This window comes from Vicia villosa, linkage group LG5 (assembly GCF_029867415.1).
Source record: "Vicia villosa cultivar HV-30 ecotype Madison, WI linkage group LG5, Vvil1.0, whole genome shotgun sequence".
In the NCBI taxonomy this organism is placed as follows: Eukaryota; Viridiplantae; Streptophyta; class Magnoliopsida; order Fabales; family Fabaceae; genus Vicia; species Vicia villosa.
In genome coordinates this window covers 161,046,981-161,065,281 of record NC_081184.1, presented here as the reverse complement: position 1 = coordinate 161,065,281, position 18,301 = coordinate 161,046,981, and the positions used below count along the sequence as shown (strand labels likewise).

Below are 18,301 nucleotides of genomic sequence, written 5' to 3'. Positions count from 1 at the left end.
AATTACCAAATGCGACTTCAAGTAATCGGGCCAAAATTTGAGTCTAAACAACAACAAAAGAATTAAAACATATTACTAATAAATACTACACTATAAGGCCTTGGTGTAAGTGGGAAAAAAGGCGAGTCAAGCGAACAATTAAAAAGAGTTCACTGGACAAAACTCCCAGGCCGCGCTAAGCGCGATGAGCGCGCTACAGCAGAAAAACTAGAAAAATAGCAATTCCAGTGCGGCCTCCACTTAACACCTACACTACTCATTTACAGAAAAATAGAAAAATAAAACTGTTGGGGTGCCTCCCAACAAGCGCTCGTTTTACGTCGTTAGCTCGACGCCTTTATCGTCTCGCGAATGGTAAGTAAATTCCTCACGGTACGCCGATGCTTTCGCCTCAAACGCCACCTAAAGAAAACGTCATGTCCAAACACTTAACAAACGAATCAAAAGCAAAAGTATATACAAGTATATGTAAAAACATAAATTTACAACGGAATGGTGAAATTGACTAAACAAGTTGAAAAGTGAAGATATGTAATTTAAGAGTTAATCCGAGTTCAACTTATTTAGTAAGTTCACCAAACAAAACGAAACAAGTATAAGGCCAATCTCTAAATCTAACATATACTTCATACATTTTTATAAAATTGTTATATTTATTCATTCATTAATTTTCTTAACCTATTTAAAAAACTCTAAATCATTTTTGTTTAAAAACAAATGAAGTAAATGGAAGGTAATTATGCATATGTGCATTGAAAAATTGTTAGCATTGAAAATATGCATTAACATCATGATCATGAACATGTTTAGTAGCTAAACTCATAACTTGCCACATAATTATTGGATTAGATAGTTACATTCCAAGAGCAATATTCACCACTCATTCACACATTGATATTCCAATTTTGTTCCGACATGACATGGCTTTACTTTCCAACTAAGCATCAACTAGATAACACACCGTTTCATTCATCAACCCAATCCACATCTCTTACTCTTCATTCCTCTCTATCCATCTTCAACAAAATGGCCTCTTTTTCAGCCACTTCTCTTACCTTTCAACCCTCTTTCCAATTCTCCACAAGAACCAACCAGGTTCATATACTTCCTTAGTATTATCTCCCTATACAATTCAAATTCAAAAGGTTCATGTGTTTGCTGAATTTTAATACTTTTGTTTAAACATGCATGCAGGTTTCTTATAGAACTTCAAGTTTTGGAGCAGTTTCTGTAGGATGGACAAGGACAAACTTACCTTCTTTGAGATCCTCCGGTTTTCGCATCTATGCAGTAACTTTGATTCCTTTTTTAATATAATTTTCCTGTCAAAAAAACATGCATGTAAAAAACAATATAGTAACTTAACTTTGAATTTTGTTAGGTTCAGGCACAACCTGAGACAGTGCAGAAAGTGAGCAAAATTGTGAGGAAACAACTCGCTTTGACACCCGAAACCGAGCTTACTCCAGAAACCAAGTTCTCAGCTCTTGGTGCTGATTCCCTTGACACAGTAAGAATCCAATTGTTGATTACTTGCAAGTTACAACAAGGTTTCTTGGATGTTTGTGTTGCTTATGTTAGAGCTATTGTTTTTGTGATATTGCAGGTTGAAATAGTGATGGGTTTAGAGGAAGAGTTTGGGCTTAATATTGAAGATGATAACTCTGAAAACATCACAACCATTCAAGAAGCAGCTGATTTGATAGAGAAGCTGATTCAAAAGAAAGATGGAGCTTAGAATTGAAGTGCAACTGAGTTAGGATAATCATGTTTTGGCCTGTTTTTTTGCTTATGAGTATTCTATAGGAAGGAATTTGATTTGTTTTCATTGTAACTTTGTTTGGTGTTTGTTGCAAGTGGTGACAGAAATGTTTTATAGTTTTTGGTCTCAAGATAAAATAAGTATGTGCTTTGGTTTTTTAGGTCAAGATCATAAGTAATGTTTGTCAATGTTTCATGTTCCATACTTGTGCCTAATGTGACTTTTAGATAGTTTGATCATGCAAAGAGAGCATTCTTAAGGCAGGTAGAGGTGTGGTGCCTGATGTGCATTTATCGCTTGTTGTGAATTCAACAGTATAAAGTGGGAAAAATAATAATGGAAATCAAAACTAAACACCCCAAGAAACTAATTTTAATAGAATATCTTAGGCTATGTTTGGGAGTTTGGAGGGGAAGGGAATGGAGGATTTTGGAAAATAGGAGGAATTGGGTGAAAAAGATAAAAAGATTTTGGGCAGGAGGGTTTTGGAGTGTTTGAGTTTATTCATAACACCAAAAACCCCATAAAATGGGGGAACTAAAAAATTGTATTGAATGAGGATTTTGAAGGGCTTACATAAATTTTCCAAATATCTTTTAGGTTGTTATACTATTTTGAGAATTAAAAATTTAGTAATGATAATAACTCTTTTATCATTCTAAAGAAATTCATTTTTTTAAAAATTGTCAAATATTTTCCTACATTTTTTTAAAATTTTGTTTTTGTAAGCCTTCCCCTCCCCTCCCCTCCCCTCCCCTCTAAACTCCCAAACATAGCCTAAAGAGTTAAACTAGAACAAATGTGAAACTTATGTGTTTAGAAAACCAACAATCAATTTAAAAACAAAGATAAAAAAATATGATAGAGGTTTCTCACAACAATATTGTTTATCCAACTGCCTTATGTAGGGAGAAAAAAACTATTTGATTCACTACAAGTTAGTCTTTACAGAGCATATATAAAAGTTACAGGGAATTAGTTTTCATAGTTCAAAGTGAACAAATTCTAATTTCTGTCATTGCCCTTTCTCTCAATATTTAATTATTTTATTTAGGAATACAATAGAGAAAGTTTAGATCCTTTCCTTAATGATTCCTAACAATCCAAAACTTACAATGTTTTTTAAACTCTGAGAATTTCGCCAAAAGTACTCAATACAAGAGCCTTAGTCTTCGTCTACATATTCTCTCTTTTTGTGTTTCGCTAATCGTGTTTCTGTGTACCATTTACATTTTAAAAAAAAATAGGCACGCTTTTAATCACCTAAGGTAGAAATTTGCAGTGATATATTTGTGAATGGTCAATTAAGAATGAGGCGACCATGCCGCCAATAAGGGGAGACAGAATCCCACCGCCCACGAGGGAGGTAACCTCGCTTGCGACACTCCTCACTCGTCCAGTATAGGAAAACATAGGAAATGACATGTCTAGGTCAGAGATAATACATAAAAAGAGTCAAGGAAATAACCCACGTCTCTCTAGGAAATAGAGATTCAACGGTCCACTACCATGCCTAGGTAGGCAGTAGTAATTCTCAAAAAATCCTACAACAAGGTCCATATGCCTGTATAAATACCTCATTCCTAGAATGAGGGGGGAATTATGAATACACAGAAAATGCCCAGAAATACAAAGCTTTTCAGCTCATGTGAGTTTTCTCTCTCCACACTTAAAACTCCTTCAAAACAGGACCTCTCACCACCGTGAGTTTGCCATAAACCACCGAAAATCATTAATGTCTCTGGCCACCCCTACCTGTATAGGGGTGCCACACATCTGTACATTTTTAGCAAGTACAGTGGCACGTATCATGGGCCCTGATAAATCTAACATTGGTCACCCCTTCCACTATCACCACCATTTTCATTAGTTTCCCCAAAAAAATGGCTAAGGTAGGTCTAAGTTTTATGGTTAGCGTTATTGCATGAGGTTTCGTTGATAAAGGAAGTTCTAACTCCTTTTAGAGGAAATACGGTAGACAGATGGTAACTACAAACGTAATATCCCCATGTCTTTCCAAATCCATGCAGAGAAGACCAGCGACCATAATCATTTTCTATAACAATGACGCCATCAGAATTTACCCTCACGACAACGACCTCATGGTTATGACTATGCAATACGATAGTTGGAATATCAAGTGAATCTTGATATACCCACGAAGCTCAGCTGATATCATATTTTGGAACACCTTATAGAAGATCTAACTCGATCCTGACAGCATCAAGGCCTTCCAATGCTCGCTAGTAGGCTTATCAAGTGAACAAATGCAAATAAGGGGTCACATAATCCTGAAAACAACTTGCGCCGCTGAAAAAGATTCCAAGGAGATTGAATTCAATTTTCTTGTGGTGGATGTCTTATCGCTCTATAATGTCATCCTTGGAAGGCTGACCTCCAACTTGTTGGGGGCGATTATATTTATCCAATTCATGGTCTTAAAACACTCGATACTCAGTTGGCGAGTCGGGATAGTCCGAAGATACATGGAAAATGCCTAGGAATGTTTACAAAGTATCTTGGAGATGAGGAAGGGGGATATGCCCACGGTGTCACTCCTTTCCCGAAGCGCATGACACAAAAACCGTGGGTTGGGATCCCAGAGTGGGCGTGGAGAAGAAAGACTCGCACCAACATAAGATCTGAAGTAGGTTTAGAGAGGTCCTTTTGGTCACCTATTAAAAAAGATATGCACTTCACTCTCTAAAGAAGAAGAGTTCGAACTAGTCACACAACTCAGAAGAAATGTTATCTTCTTCGCCTGGACCCCCTCTGATATGCCAGGTATAAACATCATAATGGTGTGTCATCGCCTTACCGTCGACCCCTCTGTAAGACTTATGTCTCAAAGAAAGCGGAAAGTTGGAGAAGAGAAAAGTGTAATCATCGACAAGGAGGTAAATAAGTTAGCAAGCGCCAGTTTCATCACAAAAGTAAAATATTCAACCTAGCTAGGCAACATTATGCAGGTGATTAATAAAGTTGAATGTCTCTGCTACATTAAGGGGGGATTATGCATGTCTCTTCTATATGTTTTTGTTGAATTTTGTTTTGGTTTTAGTTTATATCATTGAGTCACCTCTTCAATTGCGCATTTTTATATTGAGTTTTAGATCCATATCTTTTAGCATGCATAACCTAAACTGTTTGGTTTTTAGTGTGAGCAATATTAAATCATATATTATTTATATAAAACAAATTCATTTTTTGGAGAAAAAAATTAATTATGCACCACTAAAATTATATCTAAAAAATTATTTTAATTATTTCAATTACATCAAATATAAAAATAGATTAAACACATTCGCGCAATACGCGGGTCAAGGTACTAAATAATGATTTTTTTTTTTTTTTGCAATATCTCAATTCACCCCATAATATTCTTAGGCACCTGGCGCAATTACATTTATGTCCCCTACTTCCGGAGATACACATTAGAAAGTATAATTTTTTTAGGAAATTTCTTTCCCTACCTCCCTCTTTTCTAGATCACCTCCGATGAAAAACCCAAAATACCCTCACTTCGGAAATGCATTTCCGAAACGCTTTTTTTTTTCAAAATTTGTCTTATTTCGGAAATGCACTTCCGAAAACACGAAAAAAAGGTGTTTTCGGAGATGCATTTCCGAAAACACCTTTTTTTTTGGAGGGGGTGTCTTCGGAGATGCATTTCCGAAAACACCTTTTTTTTGGGAGGGGGTGTCTTCGGAGATGCATATCCGAAATATTCCAAGACCAAATTGGTCTTGGAATGTTTCGGATATACACTTCCGAAAGAATTCAATAATTATTAAAAAATTAAAATCAAGGTGAATCAATACAATTAATAGGTATAAAATCAAGGTGAATCAATAAAATGAAGGTTAATCAATAAAATCAAGGTGAATCCAAATTTCCTAAACAATTTTAAAGTTAAAAATAATTTTTAACTTATATAAATATATAATATATAAATATATAATAATTAATATATAAATATATAAATATATAATAATTATTATAAATTAAAACACTCATTTTTATAATTTTTATAATTATTATATAAATATATAGATATATTTATAATTAATATATAATAATTATTATATAAATATATAAATATATAATTTTTATAAATATATAATAATTATTATAATTATTATATAAATATATAAATTAAAACACTCATTTTTTTTATAAATATATAACAATTATTATAAATATATAAATAAATAATTATAACATATTTTGTAAGTGAAATTATTTTAATTTTTTTAATTAAAATTATTTTAAATTTTAAAATATGAATCAAGATAGAAATATATAATAGCTATTATTCATAACTCATAAATTATATCAAAATATATAATTATTATTATTCATTACTCATAAATTATATCAAATTTATGATATGTGAATTAATTAATATCCTAAAATTAATTTTTGGGATTTTTTAAGATTTTTTTTGTTGTTTCGGAGATGCATCTCCGAGTTAGTCAAAATCCTAATTTTTGGGATTTTTTCGGAAATACACTTCCGAAGTCTGGAAAAATTTTAAAAAAAAAATATTTCGGAAATACATTTCCGAAGCAGGGTAAAATGGGGTTTTCGCTGAGAGTGACCCCATAGGGAGGTGGGTAAAGAAAAAATCATTTTTTTATCAAAATTTGAGTTTTTTTCTGAGGTTCATCTAGGGAAGTATTTTAAATTGAGAAACGTTGGAGTAAACTTTAAAATAATTTAGTTAAGAAAAGGTTTTATAGATGTATTTAGGGAACAAATCAACGTTGAATAGAAATAAGTGTTTCCGATACATCTTTAAAAATAGGAAGACATTTTTGGCAATCCACATGGTGGCTAATAACCTAATAAAATGAATTAAGAGTTTCTCTTCTTTTTTTTCATTTGCTAACAAATCCAAGTAAGTATTCTTGTATTGTTTTGTTTTATTTATTTATTTATTCATCCACACTGGAGAGTCCATTACTGTCATGATTTGCTTAACTTAACAGAAACTTTAACCAACCGACATGACACTCTCAGTTCCACACTGAACTCAAACTCTAACTCTAACAAAGTTATACTTCTATAGGATACTACTACTTGTTAATTTGTTGTTATTATTATCATACCACAGAGACAGCCTTTGAAGCATCCTTCAGTTCTGTCGTGCGTTTCTCATCCTATGTTGTATTGTTCCTATGATGAAGTGTCCATCATTATACACACACACACTCTCTCTCCCTTAAAAAAAGCACATAACTTTTCCTCCTATACCATCCATTTTTCTCTTGTATTTTGACCTAGCTTCCCCCACACAAATACTAAATATTTTTTATACCATATGGCAACACATCAAAACCAGGTTCACAAACCCTCTTTCATACTCAACAATGTATATACACACAAACTTAAATAAATAAAAACAAAATTTTCAAATCAAACCTATCATGTTATTATCATCATCATCATCAATTCATTACTTTAACTTTATATCTTTTCACACATGCATTGTGATCATCACACAACTCACTCATAGTTGCATTGCAGATCCAATCCATAATTGAATCTCATCATGAAATTTTCAAATTAACATCAACATTTTTTTCATATGTGGGAATGGACATTGCAGGGAAAAGATCAAGAGAGGGAATTGGAATTCCTAAGTGACGACTCTGAATCTGAATTTGAGGTTCCATTGCCTCTCACCGTCACTTCTCGGGTATCTTTGTATTTTGAATTTCTATTTTAGGGTATTTTGAAATTGCAATGTTTTGGGATTGGATTAATGATAAATGTTTAAAGTTTGAAGCTTTTTGACATTTTTGTGAAAATGGTGGAAATGGGTAATGCAGGCTTTGTATATGTTGGGAGATATAACTGCAGGGCCTGCGTTTAGGTTCACGCAATGGCTCCATTTGGTTCGTAAACGCACTTCCAAGTATCGCTCTTCTGGTTTCCCTCATAGTCCTTCAACCACCATGCCTTCTAATTCTAGGTTTGTTACCATTTCACATTCTCTTTTGGTTGTTAAATGGTTAATTCAATGATTTGAAAGGTAAAATTAGTAAATTTATTAGAACACTCTTATTAGCCTATCCCTCTTCATATATAGCAACTCTGTAGCATTGGCACCTCTGAAAACTTTGGAGAAAAGCATGTCTGTGCCAATGTCGGGCACTGACACCAACATTTGTGATTACCATTAATTTATGCATTTTTTTCAAATTACTATCGGTGTCGACGTGTCAGGTGTCCGTGACTGTGTCCGTGCTTCATAGTATAGCAATTTGAATTGAAAATACCCGACCACATTGGTCCTTTGTTAGGTCACTCAAATTTGTTCATAAATTGTATAACAAGGACTAATGTGATTGAATATTTTCAATTTTAGGGATTATTATGTATTTCGAAAGATTTTAGGGTCAGATTGGACCCCAACAATTTTGGATACTAAAATAGAGATTTGGCCATTTTTGGTATGGCTTTGAGTTAAACCTTGTGTCCGATGTTGATATGTTTATATAATCTGTTTTCAGCGTCCGAGACTCGATTGATGATAAAAAATGTGATATGCACCTTGATCAAACAGAAATTAGCTTGTGGGAGAGACTTGGGAAAGCTGCAATGTTGGATATTGAATCGAGCTCCTTTTCTTGGGAGAGTCTCTCTTCACTGCACCATACTGAACACAGCAGTAGCAATGAGCATTCTGAGGATGAAATGAACAAGCCTCTTGAGGTTCATCAGTTTTCTACACTCATTATGTACACAAGCATTATATAATACTTTATGTGCTTACTAGCAGTTCCTTCAATGTTGAGGAGTAAATAGCAAGTAAGGTTGATATCTTAGGTACAATTTGCGTGTCATTTATTGCCAGCCTAGGTCTCCTATGCAAGCCTGTTTGCACCCTATATTACTGATTTCCATTTCGGATTTCTTTTATCTGTGCCCTTCTATTTACTTATGACTAAACTTGACCCGGTAATTGTAGCAGAGATGAGGATGTTGTGTTGGATGTCTGGTAAGACTAGACAAAATAAGATTATAAATGACAATATTAGAGAGAGAGAGTGTTGGGGTAGCACCTATAGTAGAAAAGATTGTGGAAAATAGACTTAGGTGGTTTGGGCTTGCAGAGAAAAGACCTGTAGATTTTGTGGTAAGGAGAGTAGATCGGATGGAGAGGAGTCAAACAGCTAGAGGTAGAGGAAGACATAAAATAACTATAAGAGAAGTTATTAAGAAAAATCTCGAGATTAACGATTTGAATAGAAGTATGGTCCTGGATAGAACATTATGGCAGAAGTTGATCCATATAGCTGACCCCACTTAGGAGGGGTAATGTTTGGTGGTCGTTGTTGTTGTTTATAAACTTGATCCATAACTTTTTATCTTAACCCGGAGAGTCAGTAAGATTTAGCAAGGTTTAACAATGACTTTGATCATGTTCTTGCTGGTTAAGCTTCTGCCGGATATATGTACACTTAGATCTTCACTTTATGGCATCAGCACTTATCTTGTTATTTCGTTCAAGAGGGCTTTTGATAGCATCACCTGTGCAGATGTGTTTTCATTTTTTGGCTTAACATTTTAGTGATTGTGTTGTGTTTTCTATGTAGTACTAAATTGTAGAGACGTGTGCATCAATTGTGTGTTTTCTCAATTTCTATCTTAGTTTTTTCCTAAGTTGTGTGCACATAGGTAACCGTGAATTCTGGAGGTGTTGTATTTTTTGCCTTTTTCAATGGTCAAGGGAGTGCTGATGCTTTTCCGAGAGAGGAAGCAGCTGTTATAAAAATATCATCATCAAGAATGGCAACCCAATCTGAACGCCTTGGATATGAACTTGCTAAGTGGCTAGGAATCCAAACTCCGCAGGTTATTCCATTTGATTTTTATGACACACATACTACATATTTAAACGTAGGCCATCAACTGTAATTGTACCATATTCATTCTCTTTTATGATTTGGAGTGTGCAGGCTAGAGTCATTCATAATACCAGTTCAGAATGGCAACAAATAAAGGAAGCTACAGAAAAAGCTAGAGAAGCGGCGGCAAATTCTCAGTGTGATGAAGTAGGTGAAGTGACGTGTTTTGAACTTTTGGAAGCTCTAGAGCTTAGCCGATGTCTATTTTTAATGAGGTACGGTTCAAATTTGATTTTAGTATTGTCAGACATCTGCATATTAACATCTTTGCTCACGCACAAACACGAATCTAAAGAATTACCATCTTATTGCAGTTATGTACATGGTTCACCTTTGCTTGAGAACACTAGTGCATTTGAGTCACGAGAATCTGCAGAAATAACATCAGAAGCTCTTGGCAGGGTACTGATGTTAGACCTAGTAATTCGAAATGAAGACAGGCTCCCTTGCCGTGAGCTTAGATGGCGTGGGAATTCTGCAAACTTGCTGTTGGCTGAAAAGATGATCTCTGCAAATACAAATACACTAGAAGCAGCTTTGGATTCTGCAATGAATATTTATAGACCAAAGGTGGTTAGGGCACTTCAAAAAGAAAGAAGGTCGAGTTCAGTAGATAGCAGATTGGATTCCCATAATCCTGGCTTAATAATATCACAAGCCTCCGATCTTTCAGAAGCAACAGCATCGCCAATATCCGCGGACATAAGTCTTAAAAGTGAAGCATCAGAAGAATCAATATCTTCTGACCTTAACATTGTAGTCATTGATTCTGGTGTTCCTCGGCGACCCCCTATTGGAAAACGTGCAAATGATCAGGTTAATTATCCTAAGTTAGTTGAATTGCTAATCAATAGTTCTGAGTATGCATCAAACCTGTTGCATGATATAACTGGAGGGAAATTAGGATGTCCTCTACCAGAAAACATGGATACAACTGATATACCTACAAGTCACATGAGATCAGTTCATGCCTTTCGTACCGGTTTTCGAGGTGCACTTAGGGATCTACAAGGATTTCATATATTCCTACTCACCCTACATCAAAGACTTGATACTTTGTTACGATCATTTATGAATATTATAAGCAAAATATCATCAGGGGAGTCTGACAGAGAGGACTTGTTGGTTCCTGATTCACCTTCCCTTTCACTGGCTAGTAGTGGTAGTTGTTGCTCTCCATCAAGTAAAGAGAGGCATGCCAATGATAACAATCAAGATTTCGCTGATTCAGAATCACAGAGATCTACTTCAAGGTCACTGTCTTCATGTAATAGAGATTGTAGTGACTCGACTTCTGGGTCCAAAGAAAATTGGCATGGGAAGTTCTCTAAAGGAAATGGAGAGTCACATCGTAATCTCCGTTTGACAGCTAAGCTCCGTGATTTTCATAAATTTGCCAAGGTTGGTAGCATATGACCTTGTGTATACTAATCTCATGGTTTTGTGATACTGAATACTATAAATAGTTGATTTGGTGAATCTTTTCCATTTCACTTTTTTGATGTCACAATTTACACGAAATCTACACTTTATAATGATTTTCAGGTTGATGCTGAATCTAGTAAAGAACTGGAACAGTGGAACGAAATGCTTAAAAATGATGCCGTCAAACTATGCCAGGAGAACAATTTCAATACAGGATTCTTCGAGGGTAGTGATAATAACAGTGTTGTTGATGCATATGAACTGAAGGTTAGTTTCTCTTCAGAAGATTCAAAATTGAAATATATTAGGCTCCTTTCACTTATGAGGGATTCCTATTTGTGATGCATTATCCTTTCAACCTTCAGGTCCGACTTGAGCATATTCTAGAGAGAATTGCATTGATATCTGATGCTGCAAGTACCGAGAAACCGTCTGCTGTTACAAGCTTTCTGTTCATTGGTGGGGCACTGGCTGCAAGATCTGTATACACTCTGCAATACTTAGGAATTACACATATTTTGTGTTTGTGTACCAATGAAATTGGACAATCCGAAACTCAATTTCCTGATGTATTTGAATACCAAAATTTCTCTGTAAGTTATACAATATTTTATTTTCTATTACAACTTTTCTTTTAACAGTAGGTTATCTCGGGATGTATTCATATTAGTTTTACTTATCATTCCATTTGAACAGGTCTGTGACAGTGAAGATTTTAACATCACCACCGTATTTGATGAAGCATGTGATTTCATAGATTCTGTTGAACAAAAAGGTCAGAAAATTTTAGTCCATTGCTTTGAAGGGAAAAGCAGAAGTGTTACATTGGTCCTTGCTTATCTAATGCTGAGGAAGTAAGTAAAATTGTGTTGTTTGATATTTAAGGTCTGTTTGGATTGATTTATTTGAGTTTGTTTACTGGCATAAGCATTTGTGAGCCTGTTTGGGAGAAATTATGAAAACAGCTTATGACATGGTCATAAGTTGTTTTCCGCTTATATTCATCAGCTCTGTAGGAAAGTTTATATAAAATCAATTTGACTTTATTTTGTCTTTTGCCATAGAAATAATTTATACATAAACACTTAATTAAGTTGTTTATCAAACATGGCCTTAAGATTATCACTGTTGAGGCAGTTTTGAACTGAAAGCTTTACTTGTGCAGGAAGTATACTTTATCAAAAGCATGGCAAACAATGAAACAGGTTCACCGTCGAGCACAGCCAAATGATGGTTTCGCAAAGATCTTACAAGTTTTGGATCAGAAATTACATGGGAAGGTTTCAATGGAGTGGCAACAGAGGAAACCGACAATGAAAGTCTGTCCCATCTGTGGGAAAAATGCCGGGCTAAGCAGTAGCTCGCTAAAACTACACCTGCAGAAATCACATAGAAAGCTATCATCTGGTAGTGTAGATAGTGCCATGACAATGGAGATTCAAAAGGCATTAACGGCTTTGAAGATAAGCCGTAGCGGGAGTGTTAGCCCGACTCAAAGGTCGTCTCATTCAATAATAGATCAATAGAAAACTACTTATAGTTAATTATACAGAAGACTATTGGGTCAAAATGTGTGTCTTTAATTATCTTTCCTTAGAGTTTTTCATCTGTGAATTTTTGTAAGTAAAACATAGTTTCAAAAGTAAATATATCATATGGATTTTGATATGGGGAATTCTTAATGGCCTCAAGTTCATATGGAATAGAGATTTTTGCAGATTTTTAGTTTAATTGGTTTCTCATATTGGGTTTTATGCATGAAACTTCTCAAATTATTTGGACTGAGTTATGGAGAAGTTAGTTAGGTGGCTGATCTCCTAGCTAGCATATAATATGACTATTGAAATAATTTCTATAGAACTTAACTTCCGGGCGCGCCAAAAATCAACCAAAACTACGGAGGTTAATATTCTATACGGAGGTTAACTTCTAAATCAATTTGATTTATATAACGCACCAGACATTCTCTCTTCCTTCTTCAATTCAGAAAGTTTTACTCATAACTCAAAACAGAACTTGTGAGCAATCTCCATTTCTATCATTTTTCAGTTTTCTTATTACTTTTAATATATTAGATTCAAGCTTAGGATATCAATCAATCTCTACCCCACTCCACTCAATAAAAAATTGTCTACTTCTCACATTAGTTTTTTATTTTCTTTCTTTTTTTGTTTTGTGATGCATTAGTTTGAAGTTAAATACATAACATATTGTTTATGGTACATTAGGAAGCATAATAGATTGTTTAGTGAGGCATGCATGTAGATTTTTGAAGTTTGGAGTTAGAGCATTTGGGCATGCTCTACTTCTACCTTTTTATTTTAAGATAATACAGAAGTTAACCTTCTAATTTTGCATGTCTGCATTGTTTGTTTGATTTTTTCTATTTAGTCCCCTGAGTTTGAATTATTTGATTATGATATGATTTTATAAGTTTAATTAAAGGTAAAATGTATGAAAACCAAGACACATTGAGACATGATAGAGTGGCTCAGCATACATTCGTTAAAAGGAAAAAGGCTAGACCCTCTCGTCTAGACATTGGTGCCACTTCTTTTGATGCAATAGCATCGTCTTTCAGAGTTCACGTGTCTCTTGCATCATCCTCCCGGAGACACGATTCCCTTGCTGCTTCCCCAAATATCCTAGAAGTCTAACTTGTTGTTGTCGTTCTTGATGTTTATCCAGGAGACCTCTCATACACCTCACTACTTTGTCTATATGCAAACCATGTTGCTAGGAACGTGTGGGATGGCTAGGTAAAATAAATTTATATTTATTATTTTAAAAATATGTGTTATAAAAATTAAAACTTCCTGACGGTCATGTATTTATTTACATCAACATGAGTCGTTAAAATGTCTCAATAACGGTAAGAAGATTGTTAAGCTATCGCAGCCAAATAAACCTCATACGGCTATCTGGGCTGCAAGATTTATGCAGGACTGAGTTTACTTTTATTAACTATGGTTTGTTGTCTGCTTTCATCGAGAAATGGAACTTAGAGAATTCTTATTACTTTTATTAACTATGGTTTGTTGTCTGCTTTCATCGAGAAATGGAACTTAGAGAATTCTTCATTCCATCTTCTGATCGGTGAGATGTTCATCACACTTGATGACGTGTTATCCCTCCTACATCTTCCGCTCTGGGGAAGATTTCTAAACTACTCCATAATCACTAGACCTGGGGTAGTGGAGATGATGGTGCAATATTTAGGAACTGACTCAGGTTATGCCTAGTAGGAGATAGAGGACACCATAGGATGTTATGACAAATTTGGATTTTAGGAGAGGCTATGCAGATACCACCTAGATGTGATAGTTGAGGTTGGTGGTGATGATGCACAGGTAACACATCATAGAGTATATACATTGAGTTCGTACCTCTTGCATATGGTTGGCTCGTCTATATTCGTGGATAAAAGTGTATACTATGTTGATGTCGTTGATCGGTCACCAATTTCACTTCTACTCCGCAAATTATTTGGTAAAAATCGGTCATTTCGGTAACACTGTGAAGGGTTTGTTCGTTGTTTTTAGTAGTTATTTCATGTTTTGTTAATCTAATAGTTAGTGATAATTTTTAGTAGAATATTTATTTTTGATCACTTTGTTGGTAGTTATTGGTTATTTCAGGTGTAAGAAAGAATCGCCGAAAAAATGGGACGAGAACAGAAGAAAACGAAGCCAAAAAGACAAAGAAAGTAGCTGACGCGGGTGCCAGTGTCGTGGGACATGGCCATGTCAGCTGAAAAAGAAGAAACAAAGCTGTTGGGAGCAACCAGTGTCGTGGGACACGGCCGTGTCAGCTGATGCATGAAAAAAAGCTGTTTGAGGAGAAACCAGTGGCTGACACGGGCGCCAGTGTCGTGGGACACGGCCGTGTCAGCTGTTGCGGCTAGAAATTGAATTTTTAAGCTGTTTCATTAGTCCAAGTCTCATTAAGGGCGTTTTCGACTTTTTACATGAATGGAATGTAACCTAACACTACTTAGTCCTAGTTTGGGAGTTTTGACATCATCTTGGATCATTGGAGATAGAAAATTACAGAGAGAAAGGAGAGCTTACAAGGGTTTGGAGAGGATCTTCAAGAACAATAGCAATTGGAGATCAAATCAATCCCTAAATTCTTGTAATGTTTACAATTACCTTTGTTCTTTTCTTCATTACTATGAGTAGCTAAACCTATTTATGTTAAGGGGATGTCCCTGAATCGCTTTTATGTAATGAATTAAGTACCGTTGCTTTACGAATTTGAAGTTTTCTATGAATTTAGTTTATTTTCAAAGTGTCTCATGCTTCATTCTATTGGAAAATATTATGTTGATTTACGGTTAAGGTTAGGTCGGAAAAACCACCTTAACGCTTTTTGAATAATAACGTTACCGGTAAATTGCTTAGGAATAAGGATTTGACGGTATTGATCATCTATTCTATAGGTTATTTTCACAAGGTTCTTGGTAAAAAAGTTTAGTTGTTAAGGAATTAAAACTGAATTTTATTTGCCAAATAGATTTTCCGCTAAGGAATTAGGGAAAATTAATATTAAGAATTGATACTAAATCATATTGACGACTTTTTCGTAAAATAGCGGTTACGTGAATTACAAGGCGGTTCATACATCTACCTTAGCATATTTTCTCATATTTGTGTCAATTCAACTTTTACTTATTACTTCTTTTAAATATCGTTTTTTTAACTTAATCAAACAAACCAAAACCACACCTCATGATATTTTGTTCAATTGAATAATTGTAAAACTTGTATTTCCTACGCAGTCCGCGAGTTCGATACTGGGTATCAACCCCTATTTAAAACTACATCGGTGAAAAATAGTACACTTGCTAATTTTCCGATCAAGTTTTTGGCGCCGTTGCCGGGGACTGCCAATATAAGTTTAATAATAATTCAATTGGATTTTTGTTGCTCTGCAACTAAAATTTTATTTTTCTGTTATTTTTAATTTTTTTTTTTTTTGCTGATTACTCATAATTATCTAATCTTTGTATGCGAGGCAAGGCCTCAGCACAAATTTTTTTTAACGCAGAGCCAGAACGATCGTTGCGAGCTAGACTTAGAAAAGCAAGACAAGAGAGACTCGAAGCGATAGAAGAAAATCTGATAGCTTTGGAATCTGATAACGAGGATACTTTTTCTGTTCATTCTGAGCACTCGAATTCGGAGGCTGAAACTATGGCAGCCCCCGTAGAAAGACTGTTAGGTGATTATGGTGGATCAAATGCACCAACTGGCCGAATGACAATAGTCAATCAACCAGTCGATGTTGCCCACTTTCAGTTGCACCCGGCAACAATACGACAACTTGAAAAGAAACCTTTCTCTGGAAGAATCAACGAAGATGCAAACAAGCATTTGCAAAGGTTTCTTACTATGACTACGTCATTGAAAATAGAGGGGCATTCTGAAGAGGCAAAGAAACTAGTGATGTTTCCGTTCACTTTGTCAGATGATGCTGAAGAGTGGTTTTACTCTTTACCTGCTGGAAGTATCACCACTTGGCAACAAATGGAGACAACATTTTTAAATGAGTATTTCCCTGCTTCTGTGTATATCCGAAAAAGATATGACATAGTAAACTTTAAACAGAAGGAAGGAGAATCACTTGGAGATGCGTATAAAAGGTTCAAGCGGTTGTTGGTTGCTTGTCCCACTCATAACATGGATGTGACTGAACAAATGCAGAACTTTGTGAATGGTCTTAAGCTGAAGACGAAGCAACTTATTGACACAGCTGCCGGTGGCTCAACAAATTTCAAAACAGCCACGGAAATCAAGAAGATCATTGATGCTATCGCGGCAAATGAACACTTGGAGTTATATGACCGTAGTGTTAACCAGCCTGAAGGGTTAATTGATTTGAAGTTGTCAAATCAAGTTGTTAAGATGGAAGACCGAATTGCGGCAGAAGTTGAACGAAGACTAAAACAAATGGCTCTCGAGAAGCAAACTGTAGCACAGGTTCAACCAGCTCAGCCGATTCAAGCGGTAAATTGTGAGATATGTGGAGGACCTCATTTTGCCATGCATTGTGTGGCAACAACTCAACAGGTGGAGGAAATCAATTTTTTGAAGCACAACAATCCCTACTCCAACACTTACAATCCAGGATGGAAAAATCATCCGAATTTCTCCTGGAAAGATCAACAAGGAAATGTTCCTAAACAAGTAGCTGTGCCATACCAAAGTCTACCACAACAACAACAATATCAGCCACCGCAACAACCATATCAACAACCATATCAGCAACCGCAACAACAATTTCAGCAACAGGGACCAAGAAAAGCAGACTGGGAGATCGCCATTGAAAAGATGGCCGCTCAAAGTTCCCAATTTCAAGAAGAAACAAGGAGCAATTTTCGAAAAACGAGTGCATCCATCAAAAATCTTGAGGTTCAGATGAGTCAGATAGCAAAACAATTCGCCAATTCTCAACCACAAGGTGCCTTACCAAGTGCAACTGTTACAAACCCAAGGGAGCATCAGAATGTGAATGTTATCTCAACAAGAAGTCTGAGGAGATCAAAACCAGAAGAAAAAAATGAAACCGAGTATAATGATGTCATCGAAGTAGATCTTGAAGTGCATGAAAATAAGAAAGTGCCAGAGGAGATGATACAACCTTTGAAGCCAACTGAAGAGAAGAGAAAAAAAGAGCCGACACCATTGATTAAGTTGCCGTATCCTTCTCGAGTAGCAAAGAAGGACCAAAAAGAGAAAGACTTTGAGAAGTTTGCCACATACTTCAAAAAGTTAGAGATCAATATTCCGTTCTTTGATGCACTCGAGAAAATGCCAATGTATAGGAAATTCATGAAGGAGGTGCTATCTAAAAAGAAACTAACAAGGGGTGAAAGGGTAGTCAAGAAGGAGAAATGTTGTGAAATCTCACCAGAGAAGAGAATTCCAATCAAACAGAAAGATCCTGGATCGGTTGCAATACCGTGCACGATAAAAAACAAAACTTTCAAGAAGGTTCTAATTGATTCGGGTGCTAGTGTGAGCTTAATGCCATTATCTATCTTCAAAAAGCTCGGTATTGAAAAGGTGAGCGAAAGAGGAACAGCGTTGAAATTTGCAGATCACACCATGAAGAGATCATATGGGGTGGCAGAAGATGTATTGGTAGAAATTGACAAATTCGTTTTTCCAGATGATTTTGAGATAATGGACATCCC

At 35.5% G+C, this 18,301-nt stretch overlaps 2 protein-coding genes across 3 annotated transcripts; both read left to right on the top strand.

Moving 5' to 3' along the window:
- Positions 1 to 900: 900 nt before the first annotated feature.
- On the top strand, positions 901 to 1,962 carry LOC131608000 (acyl carrier protein 4, chloroplastic-like). The gene is made up of 4 exons (XM_058879945.1): positions 901 to 1,095; positions 1,195 to 1,290; positions 1,382 to 1,510; positions 1,607 to 1,962. Exons 1-4 carry the CDS (start codon positions 916 to 918, stop codon positions 1,736 to 1,738), a joined length of 537 nt encoding a protein of 178 aa, XP_058735928.1. The 5' UTR covers positions 901 to 915; the 3' UTR covers positions 1,739 to 1,962.
- Positions 1,963 to 6,931: 4,969 nt separating this feature from the next.
- Positions 6,932 to 12,771, top strand: LOC131603578 (dual specificity protein phosphatase PHS1). Of its 2 annotated transcripts, XM_058875939.1 has the most exons (11): positions 6,932 to 7,106; positions 7,374 to 7,463; positions 7,597 to 7,739; positions 8,281 to 8,482; positions 9,449 to 9,625; positions 9,730 to 9,893; positions 9,993 to 11,079; positions 11,224 to 11,370; positions 11,469 to 11,696; positions 11,800 to 11,957; positions 12,269 to 12,771. In XM_058875939.1, exons 1-11 carry the CDS (start codon positions 7,086 to 7,088, stop codon positions 12,627 to 12,629), a joined length of 2,778 nt encoding a protein of 925 aa, XP_058731922.1. In that variant the 5' UTR covers positions 6,932 to 7,085; the 3' UTR covers positions 12,630 to 12,771. The 2 variants fall into 2 exon arrangements, with proteins under 2 accessions (XP_058731922.1, XP_058731923.1); XM_058875940.1 differs by lacking the exons at positions 6,932 to 7,106; positions 7,374 to 7,463 and having other exon boundaries at positions 7,602 to 7,739; positions 8,334 to 8,482.
- The last annotated feature ends 5,530 nt before the right edge of the window (positions 12,772 to 18,301 follow it).